This window comes from Oncorhynchus nerka, linkage group LG7 (genome assembly GCF_034236695.1).
Source record: "Oncorhynchus nerka isolate Pitt River linkage group LG7, Oner_Uvic_2.0, whole genome shotgun sequence".
In the NCBI taxonomy this organism is placed as follows: Eukaryota; Metazoa; Chordata; class Actinopteri; order Salmoniformes; family Salmonidae; genus Oncorhynchus; species Oncorhynchus nerka.
In genome coordinates, this window is record NC_088402.1 from 51,203,738 (window position 1) to 51,230,266 (window position 26,529).

A 26,529-nucleotide genomic window follows, 5' to 3' on the forward strand; every position below is an offset into this window, starting at 1 on the left:
CACTTTGTCATAACCTGGTGTGCTGAATACCGTTGGCCATCGTCCCTCTCTAGACGGGAGTTCCCCCAGCCAGAGTCCCACAAGCTGGTCACAGTCTAAAACCCCAGCGCCAGACAGACGAGAACGGGCTCCGTCGTTCAACACTCAAGAGAAACACAAAATTGTAAGCGAGACAGCGCTTGTAGTTTGTACAGTGCCTGTGAGTTAATAGCATCTTAACAGTACTTTGAATTCCTAGGAATAACTGCATACGTGTATTGTATGTAATGTCTACTGAATATAGAGAATGTGGACTTATATTGGCTGTCCTCCTCCAGCGTCCGAGGGACAAGCGAGACTCTAGTTACTACTGGGAGATCGAGGCCAGTGAAGTGGTGCTGCACTCCCGTATCGGCTCAGGCTCCTTCGGAACGGTGTACAAAGGGAAATGGCACGGTGAGCACGCTTCTGGATAAACACACTTCTTGTAAAGACTTGGTCTGTTTGTAGGCTGTTTCTTCTAACCACCCCACGGAGTGTAACACTTGTGCTGAGTCTAGTCTACTTGGCGATTCGCTTCACCTCCTCTCTGTCGTGTAGTTTGTTGAGACAAGATGGCCGCACAGCAGCTAAGGATGTCATGTATTGTCATGTTATGTCTTGTTCCTGTTCTTTCTCTTCACTTCGTTTCCCCCTGCTGGTCGTATTAGGTTACCTTCTCTCCCTTTCCTTCCCCCAGCTGTTCCTCATCTCCTCTAACTACCTCGTTTACTCTCTCCCACCTGTTCCCTTTTTTCCCTCTGATTAGGTCTCTATTTCTCTCTCTGTTTCTGCTTCTGTCTTTGTCAGATTCTCGTTTGCTTCACCCTTGTCCCGTCCTGTCGTAATCTGCCTCTTCATCAGATGCTACGTGTGATCAGGTACCTCTGTCCTCTACAACCCGCGCCTACCCGGAGAGACCAGCAGCCTGTTGCCGCTAACCCTGCTATTCTCCTCTGCTGCTAGAAGGGGACTCTCCTGTAAAGATCAGAGGACTTTATGATTTATTTGTCGCTCTCTCTGCGGGTTGTCTATTTTGTCAACCGATACATCAGAAGAGGATTTATGTCTTCCCTGTGTTTGGACATCAAAAGACTCTGTTTCTGTTAAACCGCTTTTGGGTCCTCACTCACCTGCATAACAAAGGACGTTTCTTTACCACATGGTTTGGTCTGTTGTAGGTGACGTAGCAGTGAAGATCCTAAAGGTGATTGACCCCACACCGGAACAGTTCCAGGCCTTTAGAAACGAGGTGGCTGTGCTAAGGTAAGAGAGGGTGAGAGTGGTGAAGAGGACTATAGTGATGCCCATATTGCATTCAGGGTATTCACTTTAGAGAGAACAATAAGTTGACCCTATAATGTGTTTATTATTGGTAGATTATCTTCATGCAGCATTATCTCTCTCTCTCTCTCTCTCTCTCTTTCACCACAGGAAAACACGACACGTCAACATCCTATTGTTCATGGGCTACATGACGAAGGACAACCTGGCCATCGTGACACAGTGGTGTGAAGGCAGCAGCCTCTATAAACACCTCCACGTCCAGGAGACCAACTTGCAGATGTTCCAGCTCATAGACATCGCCAGGCAGACAGCTCAGGGCATGGAGTGAGTCCATACCTAAGCAGCTTAGGTGTAGAATGGTATTATTGCTAGCATGCAACTGAATGTCCTAAAATACAATTTCACTGTATTTCTCTTTCAGCTATTTGCACGCTAAAAACATCATCCACCGGGACATGAAATCAAACAGTATCCTTTTCTCAGTGGTGTAAAGTACTTAAGTAAAAAAAATACTTGAAAGTACTACTTAAGTAGTTTTTTGGGGTATCTGTACTTTACTTTAATATTTATATTTTTGACAACTTTTACTTTTACTTCACTATAATTCCTAAAGAAAATGGAGTACTTTTTACTCCATACATTTTCCCTGACAACCAAAAGTACTTGTTACATTTTGAATGCTTAGCAGGACAGAAAAATAATCAAATTTACACACTTATCAAGAGAACATCCCTGGTCATCCCTACTGCCTCTAATTTGGCGGACTCACTAAACACATGCTTCATTTGTAAATGTGTTGGACCATGCCCCTGGCTATCCGTAAATAAGAAATAAATAACGCAGTCTGGTTTTCTTTATATTAGGAATTTGAAATTATTTATACTTTTGATACTTAAGTATATTTTAGCAATTACATTTTCTTTTGATACTTAAGTATATTTATAACCAATTACTTCTAGACATTTACTCAAATAGTATTTTACTGGGTGACTTTCACTTTTACTAGAGTCATTTTCTATTAAGGTACACTTCTATTGGATACTTTTTACACCATAGCCTTTTCTTCATACTCTTTCATGCTCAGTCACTCTTGTGACAAAATTGAATAAAAAAAATTGTCCGCTTGACATTAGACAAATGATGTATGAGCTCAGATATATAGTTTTTTTCCACAGACTCCGCTGTCTCTGCCACAGCTCTGCCTCCTTGACAGCAGTACAGATATCTTCCTACACGAGGGCCTGACGGTGAAGATTGGCGACTTTGGTCTGGCCACAGTCAAAGCCAGGTGGAGTGGTTCTCACCAGGTGGAGCAACCTTCAGGATCCATACTGTGGATGGTCAGTAAACAGGACATGGAAAAGTGAATTGTGCGTTTCTTCTGTGTTTGACTTGACTGTTGAAATTGACACAAAATGAAACAGAAGCTACCACCCATCAGACCCCTATGAGAAGTTGATTCCTTATGGTTTTCAGATTTACTAATTAGGGTTCCCGGAATTGTAAATTAAATCAATTTAGTCATGTTTGTTTGTTCCATTCTCTGTTCTCAGGCTCCAGAGGTTATACGGATGCAGGACAATATGCCCTATAGTTTCCAGTCTGACGTATACTCTTACGGTGTTGTCCTCTATGAGCTGATGACAGGAGAGCTGCCATACTCACAGATAGCCAACAGAGACCAGGTAAATGCAGCCTGCCACATAACCATCTCTAAAACCATGGTACTTTGACCTCCCCTGCTGTGTTTGAGTATAACATATCAAATATAACTTGGATTGTAGGACACAGTTTAAGCCACATGGTCTGTATTTCCCTGGCCTGGGTTCCAGTGTGTGGGTGTCAGAGGGGTAGATGGGCTCTGTGTCACTGGCTGGCTGACTATCTGAGTGGGGGTTTGTTTGTTGTATGGAGAGAGAGAGACAACGAGAGAGTGCTCGCACGTGTACTGATTTGAACCTCTCTGGGATAGGGGGCAGTATTTTGACATCCAGGAAGAAAAGTGTGCCCAAAGTAAACTGCCTAGCCCAGAAGCTAGGATATGCATATAATTGGTAGATTTGGATCCAAAACACTCTAAAGTTTCTAAAACTGTTAAAATAATGTCTGAGAGAAAACAGAACTGATTTGGCAGGCGAAACCCAGAGGTCATAGGATTTTCCAATTATTAGGAACCTGGTTGCAGTTCCTATGGCTTCCACTAGATGTCAACAGTCTTTAGAAATTGGTTGATGTTTTTCTTTTGAGAAATGAAGAAGTAGTCCTATTCATTGTAAGTGTCACTCCAGGTAGGCTCTACTGTTTTGGTGCGCGTGAACAGGAGCTCGCTCCACGTTGTTTTTATCCGGTATTAGAAACAGTTTATTCCGTCTTAAATTTGATTGATTATTTACGTTTTAAGGAACATTGTTTGAAATGTTTGGACCAAGTTTACAGGTAACTTAGATACTTTTTAGACATGTTGGGCGAGTTGAAACCGGTGTATTTCTGAATCAAATGCACCAAATAAATTGACATTTTTGGGACATAAAGAAGGACATTATTGAACAAAATGACCATTTGTGATGTTTCTGGGACATTTTGGAGTGCCAACAGAAGATCTTCAAAGGTAAGGCATTAATTATATCGCTATTTCTGACTTTTGTGTCGCAACTGCCTGGTTGAAAAATTATTTTCATGTGTTTGTATGTGGGACGCTGTCCTCAGATAATCGCATGGTGTGCTTTCGCCGTAAAGCATTTTTTAAAATCTGACACAGCGGCTGGATTAACAAGAAGGTAAGCTTTATTTTGATGTATAACACATATATTTTCAAGAATGTAAAAAATTTGAATTTAGTATTTTAGAATTTCGCACTCTGCAATTTCACCGGATGTTGGCCAGGTGGGACGCTACCGTCCCACCTGCCCGTAGGAAGTTAAAGCAACGATATTCAAATGATGGGCTGTTTTAGAACTCAGCAGCTGTGACGTGGTAAGGTTGGACCCAGGTGCAGAGAAGAGAACAGACGAGGAATCAGTGGTTAAGGATAACCTAATATTTTACTGAGAAACTGTAGCCGCAGGATCACAGTAAACTTTAAAAAACACTAAGTCCCATTAAATATGCTCAGGAAACAAATGCACACAGTAAACAATTCAAGCTTCTGCAAAGGACCACAGAAAACAATTCCCTCTTGTGCCAGGGGGAACCATGACTGTACTTCCCCCCCTAGGAGCGGCCCCAGCGGCGAAGCCATGATGACCACCACATAGTTTTTTAAAGTCTCTAACAAGACCCAGATCCAGGATGTCCCGGGCAGGCAGCCACGCTCACTCCTCGGGACTGTAGCCCTTCCAGTCCACCAGATACTGCAGGGTCCCTCGGCCCTGACAAGCCTCCAGACGCCAGACCGTGTAGGCCCACGTGGCCATCCACAAGTCGAGGGGGCAGAGGAGCAGGTGTAGGGGGAGATAATGGACTGGTCCTTACCAGCTTGAAATGGGAGACATAAAAGGACGGACAGACCCTCATAGACCTGTGAGGCTGGAGATGTTAGGTGACCGGGTTCATGCGACTCATGATCTTGAATGGTCATATGGAGCGAGCTTCCGCGAGTCCACATTTAAGGGAAGATCACGGGGGGATAGCCACACCCGTTGACCCGATCCGAGGTGCCTGTTTGCCTGATGTTGGTGTCGGGCAGAGGAGCGGAACAAGGAGGATTGGCAGTGTGTTATGAGCATACTCCACCCAGACGAGGAACTTGCTCCAGTTGCTGCCCTGAGTGGAGACGAAGCAGCGCAGGAACTTCTCCAGCTCCTGGTTGGCCCGCTCAGTTTGCCCATTCGACTGAGGGTGGAACCCCGAGGAGAGACTCACCGGTGCTCCCAACAGGGAGCAGAAGGCCTTCCTATACCGTGTGACAAACTGGGGCCCACAATCTGAGATAATGTCATGGGGAAGTCTGTGTAGTCGATAGACATCAGCGAGATCAGCGGTCTCCTTCGCTGAAAGCAATTTGGGTAAGGCGATGAAAAGGGCTGCCTTGGAGAACCGATCGATGACCACCAGGATAGTGATAAGCCCTTGAGATGGAGGTAACCAAGTGATTAATCTTCTCCTTTCCCCCTTCTGACGACCAGGTGGCGAATCGCATCTCTGCATGTCTGGCAGACATATCAGTGTGGATGACGGATCATCACCTCAAGCTGAACCTCGGCAAGACGGAGCTGCTCTTCCTCCCGGGGAAGGACTGCCCGTTCCATGATCTCGCCATCACGGTTGACAACTCCATTGTGTCCTCGTCCCAGAGCGCTAAGAACCTTGGCGTGATCCTGGACAACACCCTGTCGTTCTCAAATAACATCAAGGCGGTGGCCCGTTCCTGTAGGTTCATGCTCTACAACATCCGCAGAGTACGACCCTGCCTCACACAGGAAGCGGCGCAGGTCCTAATCCAGGCACTTGTCATCTCCCGTCTGGATTACTGCAACTCGCTGTTGGCTGGGCTCCCTGCCTGTGCCATTAAACCCCTACAACTCATCCAGAACGCCGCAGCCCGTCTGGTGTTCAACCTTCCCAAGTTCTCTCACGTCACCCCGCTCCTCCGCTCTCTCCACTGGCTTCCAGTTGAAGCTCGCATCCGCTACAAGACCATGGTGCTTGCCTACGGAGCTGTGAGGGGAACGGCACCTCAGTACCTCCAGGGTCTGATCAGGCCCTACACCCAAACAAGGGCACTGCGTTCATCCACCTCTGGCCTGCTCGCCTCCCTACCACTGAGGAAGTACAGTTCCCGCTCAGCCCAGTCAAAACTGTTCGCTGCTCTGGCCCCCAATGGTGGAACAAACTCCCTCACGACGCCAGGACAGCGGAGTCAATCACCACCTTCCGGAGACACCTGAAACCCCACCTCTTTAAGGAATACCTAGGATAGGATAAAGTAATCCTTCTCACCCCCCTTAAAAGACTTAGATGCACTACTGTTCCACTGGATGTCATAAGGTGAAAGCACCAATTTGTAAGTCGCTCTGGATAAGAGCGTCTGCTAAATGACTTAAATGTAAATGTAAATGAGACCTGGGATGGGCAGAGGTTGGAGCAACCTGGCCGGTCGCTGACACGATGACTTGCTTTGGGCACAGATGAAACACGTTCTCACGTCTTCCATCATGTTGGGCCACCAGAATTTCCGCCTCAGGAACTCCAGTGTCCGATTAACACCTGGATGCCCAGTTAATTTAGGAGTGTCCCCATTGTAGTCCTTGGGACCAGTCCTTGGGATCAGATTCTCAGGTCTGGGCTTGTCAGACCGTGGTCTCAATACTCCATATCACAGGGACCACAATGCGTGAGCTGGGGATGGATGGGCTCAGGGTCCTTCTCCTCGTTAGAGACATCGTGTTGGCAGAACAAGGCGTCTGCCTTCTGATTCTTGGATCCCGGGCGATAAGCTAGTGTGAAATCAAACCTGTTAAAAAACAGCCCACCTAGCCTGGCGAGCGTTCAACCTTATTGAATGAAGACCAAGTTCTTATGGTCCGTCCAGATCACGAAAGGATGAGGTGCCCGCTCCAACCAGTGTCTCCACCCCTCAAGAGCCCACTTAACTGCCAAGAGCTCCCGGTTGCCTACATGGGTGCAGTTCCATCTACTCCTTGTTCCTCTATGAAAGGACCGCCCCCTGCTCCGGTGTCCGAGGCATCCACCTCCACCACAAAGGGACAAGTCAGAGTAGGATGAACGATGATGGGTCCTTTGAGCTCCATGAATACCCTGTCAGACTCAGGGGTCCAGCAAACACGGGTCTGCGACTTGCGGGTTAGGACTGTGAGAGGCGCTGCCACCGCACCAAATTTGCATATAAAACGCCTGTAAAAATGGTCAAACCTGAGGAAGCGCTGGACCTGCTTGAGTGAGGTGGGACGGAGCCAGTTGTTCAAAGAATGACTCTTGCTGGATAATATTTGCATCTCTGTCTCAACTTCCCTTTCGTGCAGTGACCACATTCTCTCGCTCTCTCGCTCTCATTCAATTCGCTTTATTGGCATGACGTACCAATGTACATATTGCCAAAGCTTATTTTGGATATTTACAATATAAATAAAAATGAGAATCAAATTGTCAACGGGACAACAGTAACAACAAAAACAAATGTCAAAATAACCATACATTCAACAATAAGTATACAGTAGAGGACATGTGCAGGTTGATTGGTCTGTCAGACACTTGACATGTAGGAGAATCTTACAGAACTCTGCATGCAGGGTTTCAATGGGGTGTTTGTCCCATTTGATGAAATCTTGTTTTGCAAGTGGACCCCACACCTCGCTGCCATAAAGTGCAATTGGTTCAATGACATATTCAATTAGTTTTAATAGGTATTTCAATTTGAATTAGCTTTTTAATGGCGTAGAATGCTTTCTCTCTCAGCTCATTCACTGCCTCATTAAGGTGTCCAGTTGAGCTTATTTTTAAACCTAAGTAATTGTAGTGTGTGCAGTACTCTATATATTTGTACCAATTGAGAACTTTGGTCTAATTCCCTGAGAACTGGATCTTCTCTGGAAAATCATTATTTGAGTCTTTTTGGGGTTTACTGCCTGGGCCCAGGTCTGGCAGTACTGCTCTAGCAGGTCCAGGCTCTGCTGTAGGCCATGTGCTGTGGGTGACAGCAGGCATAGGTCATCTGCGAAGAATAAGCATTTAACTTCTGAATTGTGGAGACTAACACCAGGGGCGAAGGATTTTTCTAGAATAGTGGCCAATTCGTTAATGTAAATATTGAAGAGTGCAGGACTCTTGCAACCCTGGCGAAGGCGCCACACCTGGTTAAAGAATTCTGTTATTTTCTTACCAATTTTAATGCTGCACGTATTGCCAGTATACATTGATTTAATTATGTCATATGTTTTACCCCCTACACCACTTTCAATAACTTTGTTGAACAATCCTGTATGCATAATAGAATCAAATGCTTTTTGGAAGTCGATAAAGCAAGGGTATATTTTGGTGGACATGTTTATCTATCAGGGTGTGTAGGGTGTAAATATGATCAGTTGTGCAACGTTTTGGTATAAATCCAATTTGGCTTTTACTCAAGACATTGTGCTTATTATGGAAGTTTAGAACTCTTACATTTATAATACTACAGAAAACCTTCCCCAGGTTGCTGTTCACACAAATGCCTCTGTAATTGTTAGGGTCAAATTTGTCTCCGTTCTTAAAGATTGGGGTTATGAGTCCTTGATTCCAGATGTCAGGGAAATAACCTACACTCAGGATCAAATTAAACAGTTTTAATATAGCCAATTGAAATTTTGCACTAGTGAGTTTGAGCATCTCATTTAGGATGCCATCAGGTCCGCATGACTTGAAATTTGAGAGCTTGAAGTTTCTTATAGAGCTCCTGATCAGTAATTGGGGAGTCCAGTGGATTTTGATTGTCTTTTAATAGCTTTTTCTAATCCATTCAACTTCTCATGAATTTGGCGTTGCTCTGCGTTTGTGTCAATTTGAACGGTGTTGTAGAGTGTTTTAAAATGGGTTATCCATATGTCACCATTTTGTATCGCTAATTCCTCTTGTTTAGAATTTTTTTAACGTTTTTTTCCAATTTTGCCAGAAGTTGTGTGTGTGTTTATGGACTCCTCAATTAGTGTCAGCTGCTTACTGTGCTTTTTTGGTTCTGAGTGTACGTTTATAGAGTTTTAAAGTCTCAGTAATGAAGGCGTAATACACCATTATTTGGGTCTCTGTGCTTTTGGTTGGATAGTGTTCTAAGTTTATTCCTTATAATTTTACAATTTGCATCAAACCAGTTGTTCTCTCTCTCTCTCTCTCTCTCTCTATTCAATTTAAGGGGGTTTATTGGCATGGGAAACATATGTTTACATTGCCAAAGCAAGTGAAATATATAATAAAAAATGTACAGTAAACATTACACTCACAAAAGTCCCAAAAGAATAAAGACATTTCAGATGTCAGTCTATATGTACAGTACAGTCTATATAAACATAAAGATAGGTGTCACGTGTGCTCCCTCTCCGTCCTCTAGGTCACCAGGCTGCTTGTTATGGCGCATCAGTGCGTCATTAGACTCACCTGGATTCCATCACTTCCCTGATTACCTTCCCTATATATGTCACTCCCTTTGGTTCCTTCCCCAGGCGTTATTGTTTCATGTCTGCGTTGTTCGTGTTTCTTATTATGTTTTCATTTATTTTTTAAATCATTCACTCCCTGAACTTGCTTCCTGACTCCCAGCGCACACGTTACAGAATAACGCCTCACCAAAGGGAAGCATCAGGGAGGTTGTTTTTGTTTCCTGTTGAAGGTGATGTCGGGTTCGGGTGTCAGAACCGGGGAGGACTTAGCCAGGTTGTCGGATTCCCATGCCTCGGCGGGTTCGAAGGATTCCCATACCTCAGCGGGATCGACTGGCTCCCAGGCCTCAGCGGGATCGACTGGCTCCCAGGCCTCAGCGGGATCTAATGGCTCCCAGGCCTCAGCGGGATCGACTGGCTCCCAGGCCTCAGCGGGATCGACTGGCTCCCAGGCCTCAGCGGGATCCGACTGGCTCCCAGGCCTCAGCGGGATCGACTGGCTCCCAGGCCTCAGCGGGATCCGACTGGCTCCCAGGCCTCAGCGGGATCGACTGGCTCCCAGGCCTCAGCGGGATCGACTGGCTCCCAGGCCTCAGCGGGATCGACTGGCTCCCAGGCCTCAGCGGGATCCGACTGGCTCCCAGGCCTCAGCGGGATCCGACTGGCTCCCAGGCCTCAGCGGGATCCGACTGGCTCCCAGGCCTCAGCGGGATCCGACTGGCTCCCAGGCCTCAGCGGGATCCGACTGGCTCCCAGGCCTCAGCGGGATCCGACTGGCTCCCAGGCCTCAGCGGGATCCGACTGGCTCCCAGGCCTCAGCGGGATCCGACTGGCTCCCAGGCCTCAGCGGGATCCGACTGGCTCCCAGGCCTCAGCGGGATCCGACTGGCTCCCAGGCCTCAGCGGGATCCGACTGGCTCCCAGGCCTCAGCGGGATCTAATGGCTCCCAGGCCTCAGCGGGATCTAATGGCTCCCATGCCTCGACCGAGGTAAACGGGGAGGTCTCAGCTGGCTCATCAGGCTCTTACGCCTCAGCCGGACTGACAGGTTTCCCGCGCCTCAGCAGAGGTGTCCGCTCCTAATCCCCGGGATTGTCATTTAGTTCAGCGTCTTGCTGTTGGAGCCACGCGCTGTCACATATATGCTCCCTCTCCGGCCTCTAGGTCACCAGGCTGCTCGTTATGGTGCACACCTGTCACCATCGTTACGCGCATCAGCGTGTCATTAGACTCACCTGGACTCCATCTCTTCCCTGATTTCCTTCCCTATATATGTCACTCCCTTTGGTTCCTTCCCCAGGCATTATTGTTTCTGCTTCAGTTTCATGTCTGTGCGTTGTTTGTGTTTCTTGTTTTGAATTATGTTTTCATTTATTTATTAAATGATTCACTCCCTGAATTTGCTTCCCAACTCCCAGCGCACACTAGGTTGTATTTACAATGGTGTTTGTTCTTCAGTGGTTGCCCCTTTCTTGTGGCAACAGGTCACAAATGTTGCTGCTGTGATAGCACACTATGGTATTTCACCCAATAGATATGGGAGTTTATCAAAATTGGATTTGTTTTTGAATTCTTTGTGGGTCTGTGTAATCTGAGGGAAATATGTCACTAATATTGTCATACATTTGGCAGGAGGTTAGGAAGTGCAGCTCAGTTTCCACCCCATTTTGTGGACAGTGTGCACCTAGCATGTCTTCTCTTGAGAGCCAGGGCTGCCTTTCTCAATAGCAAGGCTAAGCGCACTGAGTCTGTACATAGTTAAAGATTTACTTAATCTTGGGTCAGTCAGTGGTCAGGTATTCTGCCACTGTACTCTCTGTTTAGGGCCAAATAGCATTCTAGTTTTTTTGTAAATCCTTTCCAATGTGTCAAGTAATTTTTTTTTTTCTCATGATTTGGTTGGGTCTAATTGTGTTGCTGTCCTGGTGCTCTGTGGGGTTTGTTTGTGTTTGTGAACAGTGCCCCAGAACCAGCTTGCTTAGGGGGCTCTTCTCCAGGTTCATTTCTCTGTAGGTGGTGGCTTTGTTATGGAATGTTTGGGAATCGCTTCCTTTTAGGTGGTTGTAGAATTTAATGTCTCTTTTTTCTGTATTTTGATAATTAGCAGGTATCGGCCTAATTCTGCTCTGCATGAATTATTTGGTGTTTCGTATTGTACACAGAGGATATCTTTGCAGAATTCTGCATGCAGTCTCAATTTGGTGTTTGTCCCATTTTGTGAATTCTTGGTTGGTGAGCGGACCCCCAGACCTCACAACCATAAAAGACAAAGGGTTCTATAACTGAAAGTATTTTTTTGCCAGATCCTAATTGGTATGTTGAATTTTATGTTCCTTTTGATGGCATAGAAGGTCCTTCTTGCCTTGTCTCTCAGATCGTTCACATCTTTGTGGAAGTTACCTGTGGCGCTGATGTTTAGGCCGAGGTATGTATTGTTTTTTGTGTGCTCTAGGGCAATGGTGGTCCTGGCAACTGAACCTTTTTTGCAACACCATTATATTTGTCTTACTGAGATTTATTATCAGGGCCCAGGTCACGAGATGAACTATAAGTGTACCTACAATAGGAGTCCCCTCGAAGCCTACCATTGATTATGTACATACTAGAGGTCGACCGATTTTATGATTTTTCAACGCCGATACTGATTATTGGTGGACCCACAAAAAATGCCGATGCCGATTAATCGGCCTATTTGTTTGTTTTTTTAATGTATTTTAAATGTTTTATTTGTTAAATTTTTATTTTTTATTTATTTGTAATAATGACAATTACAACAATACTGAATGAACACTTATTTTAACTTAATATAATACATCAATAAAATCAATTTAGCCTCAAATAAATCATGAAACCTGTTCAATTTGGTTTAAATAATGCAAAAACAAAGTGTTGGAGAAGTAAAAGTGCAATATGTGCCTTGTAAGAAAGCTAACGTTTAAGTTCCTTGCTCAGAACATGAGAACATATGAAAGCTGGTGGTTCCTTTTAACATGAGTCTTCAATATTCCCATGTAAGAAGTTTTAGGTTGTAGTTATTTTTGGAATTATAGGACTATTTCTCTCTATGCCATTTGTATTTCATATACCTTTGACTATTGGATGTTCTTAAAGGCACTTTAGTATTGCCAGTGTAACAGTATAGCTTCCGTCCCTCTCCTCGCTCCTACCTGGGCTCGAAACAGGAACACAACGACAACGGCCACCCTCGACGCAGCGTTACCCATGCATATAGCAAGGGGAACAACCACTAACTAGCTAGCCATTTCACATCGGTTACACCAGCCTAATCTTGGGAGTTGATAGGCTTGAAGTCATAAACAGCTGCTGGCAAACGGACGAAAGTGCTGTTTGAATGAATGCTTACAAGCCTGCTGCTGCCTACCATCGCTCAGTCAGACTGCTCTATCAAATCATAGACTTAGTTATAACATGATAACACACAGAAATACGAGCCTTCGGTCATTAATATGGCAGAATCCGGAAACTACCATCTCGAAAACAAGACGTTTATTCTTTCAGTGAAATACGGAACTGTTCCGTATTTTATCTAATGGGTGGCATCCATAAGTCTAAATATTCCTGTTACATGTTATGTCATAATTACGTAAAATTCTGGCAAATTAGGCGGCCCAAACTGTTGCAAAAACTGACACAATTTCACCTGGTTAATATTGCCTGCTAACCTGGATTTCTTTTAGCTAAATATGCAGTTTTAAAATATATATACTTCTGTGTATTGATTTTAAAAAAGGCATTGATGTTTATGGTTAGGTTCACATTGGAGCAACGATATGCACCGCATCGAATATATGCAACGCAGGACATGCTAGATAAACTAGTAATAGTCATCAACCATGTGTAGTTAACTAGTGATTATGATTGATTGATTTGGTTTTTTTTTAGAAGATAAGTTTAATGCTAGCTAGCAACTTACCTTGGCTTACTGCATTCGCGTATCAGGCCGTCTCCTCGTGGAGTGCAATGTAATCAGGTGGTTAGAGCGTTGGACTAGTTAACTGTAAGGTTGCAAGATTGAATCCCCCGAGCTGACAAGGTAAAAAATCTCTCGTTCTGCCCCTGAACGAGGCAGTAACCCACCGTTCCTAGGCTGTCATTGAAAATAAGAATGTGTTCTTAACTGACTTGTCTAGTTAAATAAAGATTAAATAAAGGTGTAAAATATATATTTCTTTAAATCGGCCAAATCGGTGTCCAAAAATACAAATTTCCGATTGTTATGAAAACTTGAAATCGGCCCTAATTATTCCGATTAATCGGTCGACCTCTAGTACCCAGCGTCCGACAGAGCTGCAGGAGTTGTGACCCGTCTTTGTTTGTTATGTTGTCGTAGTTGTGTCATGGGAGGCATATAGGGGAGAGACTGCTGTCATCTCCAGGTAGGTGTTTGTCCCACCGTGTGTAAAGTGTGTTGGGTTCTTGTCCAGTTCAGGTATTTAAGTTGTGACATGTCCCTGAGCCAGGGAATTGTTCATCTCCCCCTATAGGATGGAGAAACTAGTCATAGTTAAAAGTATGGGGATTCTATTAGGGGGTATAGGTAGCACACATGAGGACATTTTTCTCTGTTTCTCAGACCTTGTATATTCCAGGATGAGATAGTAAAAGATTTGTGTTCCATAGTGTGTTGTTTTTGTGTGGTTTAGGCCCGAACCATCACAGTAGGTGTCAGCAGAGCAGAGCATGATGAGCATCTTACGTTTCAGAGTCGTGGCTGAACGACGACATGAATAACATACAGCTGGCAGCTTTTAAGCTTTTTTGGCAGGATAGAACAGCAGCGTCTGTGTATATTTGTAAACAACAGCTGGTGCACGAAAGTTTTTCTCAAGTTTTTTGCTTGCCTGAGGTAGAGTATGATAAACTGTAGATGACACTCATGATAAACTGTAGATGACACTATTTACCAAGAGTTTTCATCTGTATTTTTCATAGTTGTCTATATACCACCACAAACCAATGCTGGCACTAAGACCACACTCAATGAGCTGTACATGGCCATAAGCAAACAGGAAAACGCTCATCCAGAGGCGGTGCTCCTAGTGGCCGGGGACTTTAATGCAAGGAAACTCAAATCCGTTTTATCTCACTTCTACCAGCAAGGTAACTTTTCTGGGATATGTGGGACGGTAGCGTCCCACCTCGCCAACAGCCAGTGAAATTGCAGGGCGCCAAATTCAAAACAACAGAAATCCCATAATTAAAATTCCTCAAACATACAAATATTTTACACAATTTTAAAGATAAACTTGTTGTAAATCCAGCCACAGTTTCCGATTTTCAAAAAGGCTTTACGACGAAAGCACACCAAACGATTATGTTAGGTCGGCACCTAGTCACAGAAAATCATAGCCATTTTTCCAGCCAAAGAGAGGAGTCACAAAAAGCAGAAATATAGAGAAAATTAAACACTAACCTTTGATCTTCATCAGATGACACTCATAGGACTTCATGTTACACAATACATGTATGTTTTGCTCGATAAAGTTCATATTTATATCCAAAAATCTGTGTACATTAGCGTGTTGTTTTCAGTAGTTCCAAAACATCCGGTGATTTTGCAGAGAACCACGTCAATTTACAGAAATACTCATAATAAACATTGCTAAAAGATACAAGTGTTCTGCATGGAAATTTAGATCCACATCTCCTTAATGCAACCGCTGTGTCTGATTTCAATTTTGTTTTATGAAAAAAGCACACCATACAATAATCTGAGTACAGCGCTCCGACACAAAAACAAGCCATACAGATATCCGCCATGTTGTGGAGTCAACAGAAGTCCGAAATAGCATTATAAATATTCACTTACCTTTGATGATCTTCATCAGAATGCACTCCCAGGAATCCCAGTTCCACAATAAATGTTTGTTTTGTTCGATAACGTCCATAATTTATGTCCAAATACCTCCTTTTTGTTCGTGCGCTTAGACCTGTAATCCAAATTCACGACACCCGATCACTAGGTCCAGACGAAAAGTCAAAAAGTTCCATTATAGTCCGTAGATACATGTCAAACGATGTATAGAATCAATCTTTAGGCTGTTTTAACATAAATCTTCAATAATGTTCCAACCGGAGAATTCCTTTGTCTTCAGAAATGCGCGCATGATCAGCTCATGCCACTCTGGCAGACCTCTGGTTGAATCAGCTCTCATTCGCCCCCACTTCACAGTAGAAGCCTCAAACAAGGTTCTAAAGACTGTTGACGTCTAGTGGAAGCCGTAGGAAGTGCAATATGACACCATAGACACTGTATATTCGATAGGCAATGACTTGGAAAAACTACAAACCTCAGATTTCCCACTTCCTGGTTGGATTTTTTATCATGTTTTTGCCTGCTATTTGAGTTCTGTTATACTCACAGACATCATTCAAACAGTTTTATAAACTTCAGAGTGTTTTCTATCCAAATATACTATCCAATATTATATTAATATTCTAGCTTTTAGACCTGAGTAGCAGACAGTTTACTCTGGGCAGCTTTTTATCCAAGCTACTCAATACTGCCCCCCATTCCCAAAGAAGTTAAATGTGCAACCAGAGGGAAAAAACTCTAAACCACCTTTACCCAACCCACAGAGACACATACAAAGCACTCCCTCACCCTCCATTTGGCAAATCTGACCATAATTCTATCCTCCTGATTTCTGCTTATAAGCAAAAACTGAAGCAGGAAATAGTCAAATGAAGCAGATGCTAAACTACTGGACTGTTTTGCTAGCACGTACTGGGATATGTTGCGGGATTCTTCCGATGGCATTGGAGTCCACCACATCAGCTTCATCAATAAGTGCATCGATGACGTCATCCCCACAGTGACTGTACGTACATACCCCAACCAGAAGCCATGGATTACAGGCAACATCCGCACTGAGCTACAGGGTAGATCTGCCACTTTCAAGGAGCGGGACTCTACCCCGGAAGCTTCTAAGAAATCCTGCTGTGCTCTCAGACGAACCATCACAGGCAAAGCATCAAATACAGGACCCTGGGCCAATACCCACTCTCTTGACATAGGGGTAGTGTGCTCTTATAGCACGGTGCCATGCCAGGGGATGGTCTGTGTAAAAAAAACAAGTTGCTTAAGTTCCCCTCTTTGCAAACAATCAGCTAATAGTGTCTCTGGATTGTCCTTGAGGAGCTTTTAAAAAATAAAAAAAACGTATTCCTTGCAATGTTATTTTTAATATCCATGGGGTACTGTATTGTAATGACCTCTGGACAGGGATAAGCCATGGGGGCCTCAAAGGCCTCTGCATTTGGGTGGGTGGGGGGGGGCTGTGAAACTCAATTCAATTCAATGGCTTTATTGGCATGGGAAACATGTGTTAACATTGCCAAAGCAAGTGAGGTAGATAATATATAAAGTGAATATATAAAGTGAAATAAACAATAAAAATTAACAGTAAACATTACACATACAGAGGTTTCAAAACAATAAAGACATTACAAATGTCATATTATATATATATACAGTGTTTTAACAATTTACAAATGGTTAAAGGACACAAGATAAAATAAATAAGCATAAATATGGGTTGTATTTACAATGGTGTGTGTTCTTCACTGGTTGCCCTTTTCTCGTGGCAACAGGTCACAAATCTTGCTGCTGTGATGGCACACTGTGGAATTTCACCCAGTAGATATGGGAGTTTATCAAAATTGGATTTGTTTTCGAATTCTTTGTGGATCTGTGTAATCTGAGGGAAATATGTCACTTTAATATGGTCATACATTGGGCAGGAGGTTAGGAAGTGCAGCTCAGTTTGCACCTCATTTTGTGGGCAGTGAGCACATAGCCTGTCTTCTCTTGAGAGCCATGTCTGCCTACGGCGGCCTTTCTCAATAGCAAGGCTATGCTCACTGAGTTTGTACATAGTCAAAGCTTTCCTTAATTTTGGGTCAGTCACAGTGGTCATGTATTCTGCCGCTGTGTACTCTCTGTGTAGGGCCAAATAGCATTCTAGTTTGCTCTGTTTTTATGTTAATTCTCTCCAATGTGTCAAGTAATTATCTTTTGTTTTCTCATGATTTGGTTGGGTCTAATTGTGCTGCTGTCCTGGGGCTCTGTAGGGTGTTTGTGTTTATGAACAGAGCCCCAGGACCAGCTTGCTTAGGGGACTCTTCTCCAGGTTAATCTCTCTGTAGGTGATGGCTTTGTAATGGAAGGTTTGGGAATTGCTTCCTTTTAGGTGGTTGTAGAATTTAACGGCTCTTTTCTGGATTTTGATAATTAGTGGGTATCGGCCTAATTCTGCTCTGCATGCATCTATCTCTATCGCTCTCTCTCTCGCGCGCTCTCTCTCTCGTGCTGTCTAACTCTCATGCTCTCTCTCTCTCTCGCGCTCTCTTGTGCTCTCTCTCGCGCTCTCTCTCTCTCACGCTCTCTCTCACGCTCGCTCTCTCTCTCTCTCTCACACTTTCTCTCTCTTGCGCTCTCTCTCTGTTGCTCTCTCTTGCGCTCTCTCGCTCTCTATCTCTCTCGCTCTCTCTATTGCTCTCTCAATCGCCATCTCTCGCTCTCTATCTCTCTCGCTGTCTCTCTCGCTCTCTCAATTGCTCTCGCTATCTATCTATCTCGCTCTCAATTCAATTCAATTGACTTTATTGACATGGCAAGTTCATTATTACTTACTTTGTCAATGTATACATATCGAAAAATAAACATAACATTTAAATATATATATATATAAAATATATTTTTATATATAAAGAAATGTTGGGACCAACAGCAATAATAATAGTCGTAGTGGACATGGGATGACCAACAACAACAACAACAACAATATTAATGAGAACAACAATATATTAAAGCAATGGTAGTGGACCAGTGTCAACATGACTGAGAAGACACATGACATGATATGAAAGACAAAACAAAACAAGATGGGAAATATTATCGATATTACTTTTCACTTTTCACTGGCTGTCCCTCAGGTTGTGGCAGGAGGACACATATTTGGCTTCCAAAACTGCACATTTTGGCTTTTCACCCAATAAATATTTGATTTCTTTCTTCATCGTTTATAGTTTCAAATTCTTTGTATTGAATTATAATTTTGGGAAAGAAATATTCTCTTAGGTCTGAGTATTTGTCACAGTGTAATAGGAAATGCAGCTCTGTCTCTACCTCTCACCTGGAGCAGAGTGAGCACAGCCTGTCCTCTCTGGGCAGCCAGGTTTGTCTGTGATGACTGGTCTCTATAGCCAGGCTGTACTCACTGAGTCTGTACCTAGTCAATGTTTTCCAAAGTTTTCTATCAGTCACAGTGGTCAGATAGTCTGCCACCATGTACTGTCTGTTTAGAGCCAAATAGCATTGAAGTTTACTTCAATTTTTTGTGGTGTCTTTCCAATAGGTGATATATTTTTCTTTTTTTTTGTAATGATTTGGTTGGGCCAGATTTTCTGAGTGCTGTCCTGAGGCTCTATGGGGTTGGTTTGGGATGTTGAACTGAGCCTCAGAACCAGCTGGCTGAGGGGACTCTTCTCTTTTTTCATCTCTTGACATTGTAGAGCTGTGTGATGGAATGTTTTGGGGTCACTTGTTTTTAGATGGTTGTAAAATTTGAATGCTCTTTTTTTCTATTCGAATGAGGAAGGGATATTGGCCCAATTCTGCTTTACATGCGTTATTTTGAGTTTTTCTTTGCACTTGCAATACAGCAAAACTCTGCATGCAGTATTTCGATTTGGATGTTTGTTCCATTTGGTAAATTCATTATTAGAGATTGGAACCCTATACTTCACTTCCATATAGAGCAATTGGTTCTTTAACTGATTGAAACATTTTGAGCCCGATTCTAATTGGAATTTCGATTTTGATGTTCCTTTTAATGGCATAGAATGCTCTTCTTGCTTTGTCTCTCAGCTCATTCACAGCCATGTGAAAGCTACCTGTGTTGCTGATATTTAGTCCTAGATATGTGTCGTTTTTGGTGTGTTCTAATAGAACTGTGTCCAAATAGAATTTATATTTGTCATCCTTATTGCCGGACCTTTTTTGGAATATCATTATATTTGGGGTTTTTAGGTTTACGGTCAGTGCCCAGGTCTGACAGAACCTGTGAAGACGATCTAGGTGCTGCTGTAACCCCTCTTTAGTGGGAGACAGCAGCACCAGGTCATCTGCGTACAGCAGACACTTGATTTCATTGTTGTGTATGGTGATACCAGGTGCTGCCGATTCTTCTAATGTTTTTGCCAATTCATTAATGTAGATGTTAAATAGTGTTGGACTTATTGGGCAGCCCTGTTTCACTCCTCGTCCCTGAGAGAAGAAGTCTGTTGTACGATCATTTTTTAGAAATACAATCTGGTTTCTGCTCAGGACGTTGTGTTCGTCAAGGAACTGATGTAGTCTGCTATTTATAATACTGCAGAGAATTTTCCCAAGTTGCTGTTAATGCAAATTCCTCTGTAATTCCTCCATTTTTATAGATTGGTGTGATCAATCCCTGGTTCCAAATATCGGGGAAATACCTGTTGAAGAGTTTGAGTATAGACAATTTGAATTTGTGGTCTGTATATTTGATAATTTAATTTAAAATACCATCAGCACCACAGGCCTTTTTGGGTTGGAGAGTGCATAGTTTTTCCAATAATTATTCTTCTGTAATTGGGGTATCCACAGGATTCTGATAGTCTTTGACTGCTGATTCAAGGATTTGTAATTTTTCTTGTGTATCTTTTTGTTCTGGGCTCTTTGTTATATTGCTGTAGAGGTTTGCAAAGTGATTTCTCCACATATGCCCATTTTGGATAGCCAATTCCTCATGATGGGGTTTGTTTAATTTATTCCAATTCTCCCAGAAGTGGTTTGATTCAATGGATTCCTCAATTCCATCCAGCTGATTTCTAATGTGCTGTTCCTTTTTTGTTCTTAGGGTGTGTTTGTATTGCTTCAGTGTTTCCACATATTGAAGGCGTATATTTTTGTTGTCTGGTTCTCTGTGTTTTTGATTAGATCTATTTCTCAATGACGCTCTCTCTCTCTCTCTCGCTCTCTCTATTGCTCTCTCTATCTCTCTCGCTCTTTATCTATGTCTTTCGCTCGCTATCTATCTCTCTTGCTCTCTCTTTCTCTGGTTCTCTCTATCGCTATGTCTATCGCTCTCTCGCTATCTATCTCTCGATCTCTATTGCGCTCTCTCGCTAGCTATCTATCTATCTCTCTTGCTCTCTCTCTCACTCGCCATCTAGCTATCTCGCTCGCTCTCTCTTGCTATCTATCTCTCTCGCTCTCTCTTGCTATCTATCTCTTTCTATCGCTCGCTCTCTCTCTCGCTATTTATCTATCTATCTCTCTCTTTCACTCTCTATCGCTCGCTCTCTCTCTATTGTCAAGGTGTCAGGTTTGGCTCACATTATCTGAGGACTCACCTTTCATTATCTGACGACTCACCTGTCCTCAGTGTAGTAATGTCACAACCAGTGGTTCAGACTGGCAGACAGACTTGTATGGAGCTGTTTCAATATCATCTGGTCACCACATTCTTCTCACAGCAGGTATTACAATATTAGGGACTCACTGTGACTTCCACAGAAAGAAATAACACTGTGACCATTCATCTCTGTCTCCCCTGTCAGATCATCTTCATGGTGGGTCGGGGGTACCTGTCTCCAGACCTCAGTAAGCTTTATAAGAGCTGCCCCAAAGCCATGAAGAGGCTGGTGGCTGACTGCATTAAGAAAATCAAAGACGAGAGGCCTCTGTTTCCCCAGGTACACCTGAGTTTTGCTAATGGCTTTTCTTTTTACATCATCTCTCCATCTTTATTTAGGACATTTCTAAAATGGCTGAAGTGGGTTGATGGCACTGTACCAAATGCCTCCACGCTTTGCTAGGGGTGCTTCGAATCTTCCTCGCTTTCTCTCCCTCTCTTCCAGATCCTGTCGTCCATTGAGCTGCTGCAGCACTCCCTGCCTAAGATCAACCGCAGTGCCTCGGAACCCTCCCTGCACAGAGCCTCCCACACTGAGGACATCAACGTCTTCACATCAACCTATAGCAGGCTGCCTGTGTTCTAGAATTACAGCACCCAACATGCCCCTCCTACATGCTCCTGTTCCAAAACATACACACGTGTGCATGAGCGCGCACACACGCAGACACACACACGCTCGCTCACACACACACGCTCACACACAGACAGAATATCACCGGCAAAGAGGAAGAGGACTGACTGGGAGGAAAGGTGACAGTGAATGGGATCAATATGGTATTTCAGTCACTGACTGAGTTGTGCCAGTGATGGTTTCGGTGTAAAGAGCAGAGAAAGACTACCCATTGGTTTGGAGGTAGATGATTGGCAGTGAAGGAAATGAATGCCCATTTCTAGGTTTAGTCAGAGGCCTACTTTTCCCCATGGCTAATATGGGTGCAACGGACAGAGTGGCAATGCAGTTAGTGAAATATGTGAAAGAAAGCACACCTACCTGGGGACAGTGAGGCAGCACCCTCTGTGGGTCGGGAATGCATCCGGTTTTCAGGGGAAATGGAAAGAGTGCCTGTGACACGACTTCTGCTTCCACTTTGTTTTGCTGGGCAGGTGGTCAAAATGGTTAGAGCGTTGCGCCAGTAACCAAAAGTTTGCCTGATTTGAATCCCAGAGTTGAAAAGGTGAAAAATCACTGTGTGCCATTGATGATAAATGTAATGTAACGCTTTTGGACGTTAACAAGGCGACACTCCATCTTAAATCTTAACTCGTCCTCCACGTTTAGTGGATTGGTTCAACAGTGCAGAAGACAACCTCCCCCCGACAGTTAAAAAAAAAAAAAAATCTTGTCAGGACCAGAAAGAAAGAAATGTTGCTCAGGTGTTTATTTTACTCCTGCTATGTTAGGTTAGTGAGGTAGAGACATCGAAGGAACCGCATGTGAGAGAGCAGTAAAAAGAAGCTCTCTTATCTCTGTGCTGTGAAGCACACCTTTCTGTCTTGACTGACAGGGACTGACTGCCTTGGTTTATTATGAAGGATAGTTTCTCTAAGCTGACCTCCCCGAAGAGGAGATGAAGCCTAGACAAAGACCCTCTGCACAAACCTCACCTAGGAGGATTCTTATAAAACAAAAAACAGTGTGACGCAATCCATTGTTTTTTTAGGATTATTTGATTGTACATTGTCTTAAATCAGATAGAGATACGAAATGATTATCAGTGTCTTCATCTTCATGCTTTTTATTATTTTTGTTTTGTTATTCTGGAAAATTATTGTCTGTCAGTCTGTCACGCATGTGTGATTGAGGAAGACAGTTTTTCTTTTTTTGTTGTGCACATTTGAACTAAAGCGATGACTATTTCTCCGGTCCATGTGATTTGTTCACGGCTTTGCTGAGAGTTCTTATCAGTAGTTACCTACACATTTGAATCAGCCTTCTCTTTGGGTTTAACCATCACCAGCTGGATATTAGGCGGTTCTCTTTAATATGTAGAAAAATATTTGACATCTAATTAGCTTTTTTTGTCTGCCATGTCTCTTTCAAGAGGTTAAACATTTTATTGTAAACGTGGTGAGAATGTTTATTCCAGGTTATTTTAATAAAATTAAGTTAAACTAAATTGCAGAAGTGTTCAAAACCTTCCGTTCTTTGTTGCTACTGACTGGCAAAAGTTGCTGACTAGTGGGGCCTCAGATGGTTAGCGGACACTGATTTTTGTCTGCTCTCAAGTACTTGCTTTAATCTTGACGGTTCCAGATGTTGAGACACTGGTCTCCACCATTGAACTCCCTGCTGCCTCTCTCTGTGCACTGCCTCTCAGTAGGATCCCATACATGTGCAAGACTTTGTGGCTGGGTGCAATGTTTGCTGTTGCAGTAGCAGTGTGGTGCAATCACACCGTGGATCCAGTTGAGACACACCACTAGGAGATTCCACCATTGGGCAATGGCACTAGGTGCTCCACAGCTATTGGCAAGCCCACAGGAAAAACAGCCTACATGAGAGAGAGAGAGAGGAGAAAGACACACTTGGTGGAGAGATGGGATTAAATGATAACACATCTAAACAAAGCTATTGGGTAACACTTTAGTTGAAGTGGCTGCTTATGTGCTACATTGCCCTATAAACATCCACACACCTATGCAGTCATAGACTCTTGTGTTCTATAATGATGTCTCTGATGTTTGTATCCAGCCTGGCCTCAGTCAGCATTTCAGTTGATTATCAGACCTAACTGGGGGATTTGATATGGAACGATTTCAGTGCCAGCGGAAATATTATTTGAAGTTGTATCTAGATATTGAATTTGAATAAAACATATTTTTATTTGTAATGCACATACTGATGATTGAATTCATACATTTTACTTGTATTTCATGATTTGAAACTTTATTGAATGAATATTGCAATTTATTGAACATTCAAATTCAATATTTATACATTCAGTTTCAATATGGTAAACATTGCATTCATTGTCTGCATCAAGTTTACGAACTATAATTTCAAATGGATCAATCTTTCATATATTCAACTTCTCAGATGCATTCAGATTCGGTTGTCTATTGTTTTTGTATACAGTGCATTCGGAAAGTATTCAGACCCCTTGACTTTTTCCACATTTTGTTACATTACAGCTTATTCTAAAATTGATTAAATTAAATAGTTTCCTCATAAATCTACACACAATACTCCATAATGACAAAACGAAAACAGGTTTTAAGATTTTTTGCAAGTTTATTAAAAATAGAAACATAAATACCTTATTTACATAAGTATTCAGACCACAGGAAGAGAGAAATTCAACATGCCACATTGGCTTCAGAACCCACAAGAAGCTTCCGTTTACCACGAGAGCATTTGATTCTATCTGTTCTCTATATTTCCTGGCTGGTAATGTACCTGGATGTTGTCTCTGGTTTGGAATCTGAATTTAGAGAAACTGAATCAGAATGCATCTGACAAGTTGAATATATACATTTTGATAAACTTGATAAACAGACAATGATTTCAATATTTACCATATTGGAACTCAACATAAATATTGAATTTGTATGTTCATTCAATTCAGTTTAAAATCATGAAAAGTTCAATTTATTAATTTAATGGTTACATTTGTGCACCACACATTATTGTACATCAAAGTATTTTAATTAAATATTTAATTAAATATCAATATCCAAATACACATTCGAAATTATGGAATTAAAATACAATTTATGTTGGCACTGAAATCGCTCCATAGATTGTGACAGGGCATAAGCTTTAGGATCCGTATACGGTTTGTTCAATCAATATCCGAACTTAAACAACAAAGACGGATAATCATTTTGATTACGTGAATTCATTTTTCTATGTCGTCCACAAGATTGAATGAACACACACGGTGTGGGCATAGTAAGGGCTGCCATAGGAAACGTGTTCTAGCGGTTTCAAAGTAAAAGCCGTGTGACTCCAACGTTTACTTACCTGACCATCGCTCCGGCTAGCTAGTTTTTGCAATTAGTCATGTGATTTATTTTATCTTACTGAACCATTTGTCTCAAAAAAGGGAAGGGAAGAATAGCCATGGCGTCATCGAAAGTTGTGAATCGCAAGACCTTTATTGGCTGGCCTCTTTGGCTTCTATTTCTGTGGAGTTTTGCTATCTGTTTGTTTAACTGTTCTATTTCTGCTTTCTGACAGGCCACAGAGACTGCTGAAAATAAGACGAGCAATAGAATACAAAGAGCAAACTCTGATCTGGCCCGATGGCGACAAGAGCTCCACCAGGCGGCATGCTGTGATCATGTTTCTGCCTACTTTGCTTTTACACATGCAGCAGATTCAACCTCCTCACACAGGGGGTGCTGGAGCAGATCCAGGGGGCTTTAAGTCGGCTACATTATTCAGTATCTACAAACACAAGTATACAGGTCATTCCTCTTGCACATACAACGAAGCCCGTGTGCAACCCATGTGCAGATATCCCTTTAAAAACACGCACACAGTACACAGAGCCATGCTGGAGGAGACACAGCATCTAATCTGCAGAGCACAGGTGTCCACCGAGACAGAATACAGCCGTGGGCATGGTGACAGTAACTCATGTCAAGCCCAGTAGGGTGTATAACCAAATACAGCTCAAGGATGAACCATATAAAGAATGGATTCACTCAAAACAAAAGCTGTCAATCAAAATGCATGTTCCCAGTGCCTGAACACAGAAACAGACATTGGTTGGATATACAAAATCCTGTTTTTTTTTGGCATCTACATTTAAATAAATATTCAAAAGATAGACACTTATAGTAGATAAGTGTGTACTGCATGTCTACTTCCTGTAATGCACATTGTTAGTTCACGGAAACATTATAATATATCTCACTGAGCAGATGCTTTTATCCAAAGCAACTTACATACCTATTCATTATGGGTGTTCCCTGGAATCAAACCCACGACCCTAGCATTACAAACGCCATGCTCGACCATCTGAGCTACAAAGGACCCCTCTATTGTACCATTTCCCCAATGATGTTTTGACTAAACTGAAGTATTTTAACTATGCCATATCTCATTGTAGATCAAATACACCATGTATAGAAATAATCATAAAGCCCTTCTAGTCACCCTAACATAAGCGCTGGAACATTTCACCATGTGTCAGCAACAGTGGAATATCATGACATTGCATAACATCATAAAGCAACAGAATGTGCAATATGTTCACCAGCAGATGGCAACATTGAGCAATACTTTTTTGTACTTACTAGAGAGGATTTTCGTATTGCTTATACAGGTCATTATAAACAACACGGGATATATGTCCGTGGTAGTACATGTCATATACTATGTTAGGCGAAAAGATGGATGCATTATACACTGACATGTTTAGAGAGGGTCGTGTTGAGGAAATGGAAACTCAAGAGATGTTTTCACATTCATCGAACCCCTATGGAATGATTCAAAGACAAGGAGAATCGATATGCTGTACATAACAAATGATTTGAATGAGCTATATTTCTTTTTCATTCTACTTCCTTCTGTCTGTTTACTTTTTTAGTACTTCGATTGGATTATTTTATGATATAGAGCTACACAAAGAAAGTTATTATTGTTATTATTACAAATGTGTATCATTAACAATAAATGTATTAGGATAACATATTGTTTTCACATTATATTACCACCTTAG

At 42.6% G+C, this 26,529-nt stretch overlaps 1 protein-coding gene across 3 annotated transcripts in view; it reads left to right on the forward strand.

Annotated features, from left to right (window-relative positions):
• The window catches only part of raf1a (Raf-1 proto-oncogene, serine/threonine kinase a), a 40,385-nt gene extending 17,408 nt beyond the window's left edge, over nucleotides 1–22,977 (forward strand). For all 3 annotated transcript variants that reach the window (XM_029663950.2, XM_065020587.1, XM_065020588.1), the window contains 9 exons: nucleotides 54–163; nucleotides 318–435; nucleotides 1,200–1,284; nucleotides 1,453–1,629; nucleotides 1,727–1,773; nucleotides 2,527–2,645; nucleotides 2,859–2,990; nucleotides 21,003–21,137; nucleotides 21,303–22,977. In XM_029663950.2, coding sequence (XP_029519810.1) covers nucleotides 54–163; nucleotides 318–435; nucleotides 1,200–1,284; nucleotides 1,453–1,629; nucleotides 1,727–1,773; nucleotides 2,527–2,645; nucleotides 2,859–2,990; nucleotides 21,003–21,137; nucleotides 21,303–21,443 — 1,064 coding nt within the window. In that variant the 3' untranslated portion in view covers nucleotides 21,444–22,977. The remainder of the gene's footprint in view (nucleotides 1–53; nucleotides 164–317; nucleotides 436–1,199; nucleotides 1,285–1,452; nucleotides 1,630–1,726; nucleotides 1,774–2,526; nucleotides 2,646–2,858; nucleotides 2,991–21,002; nucleotides 21,138–21,302) is intronic.
• Nucleotides 22,978–26,529: the final 3,552 nt, after the last annotated feature.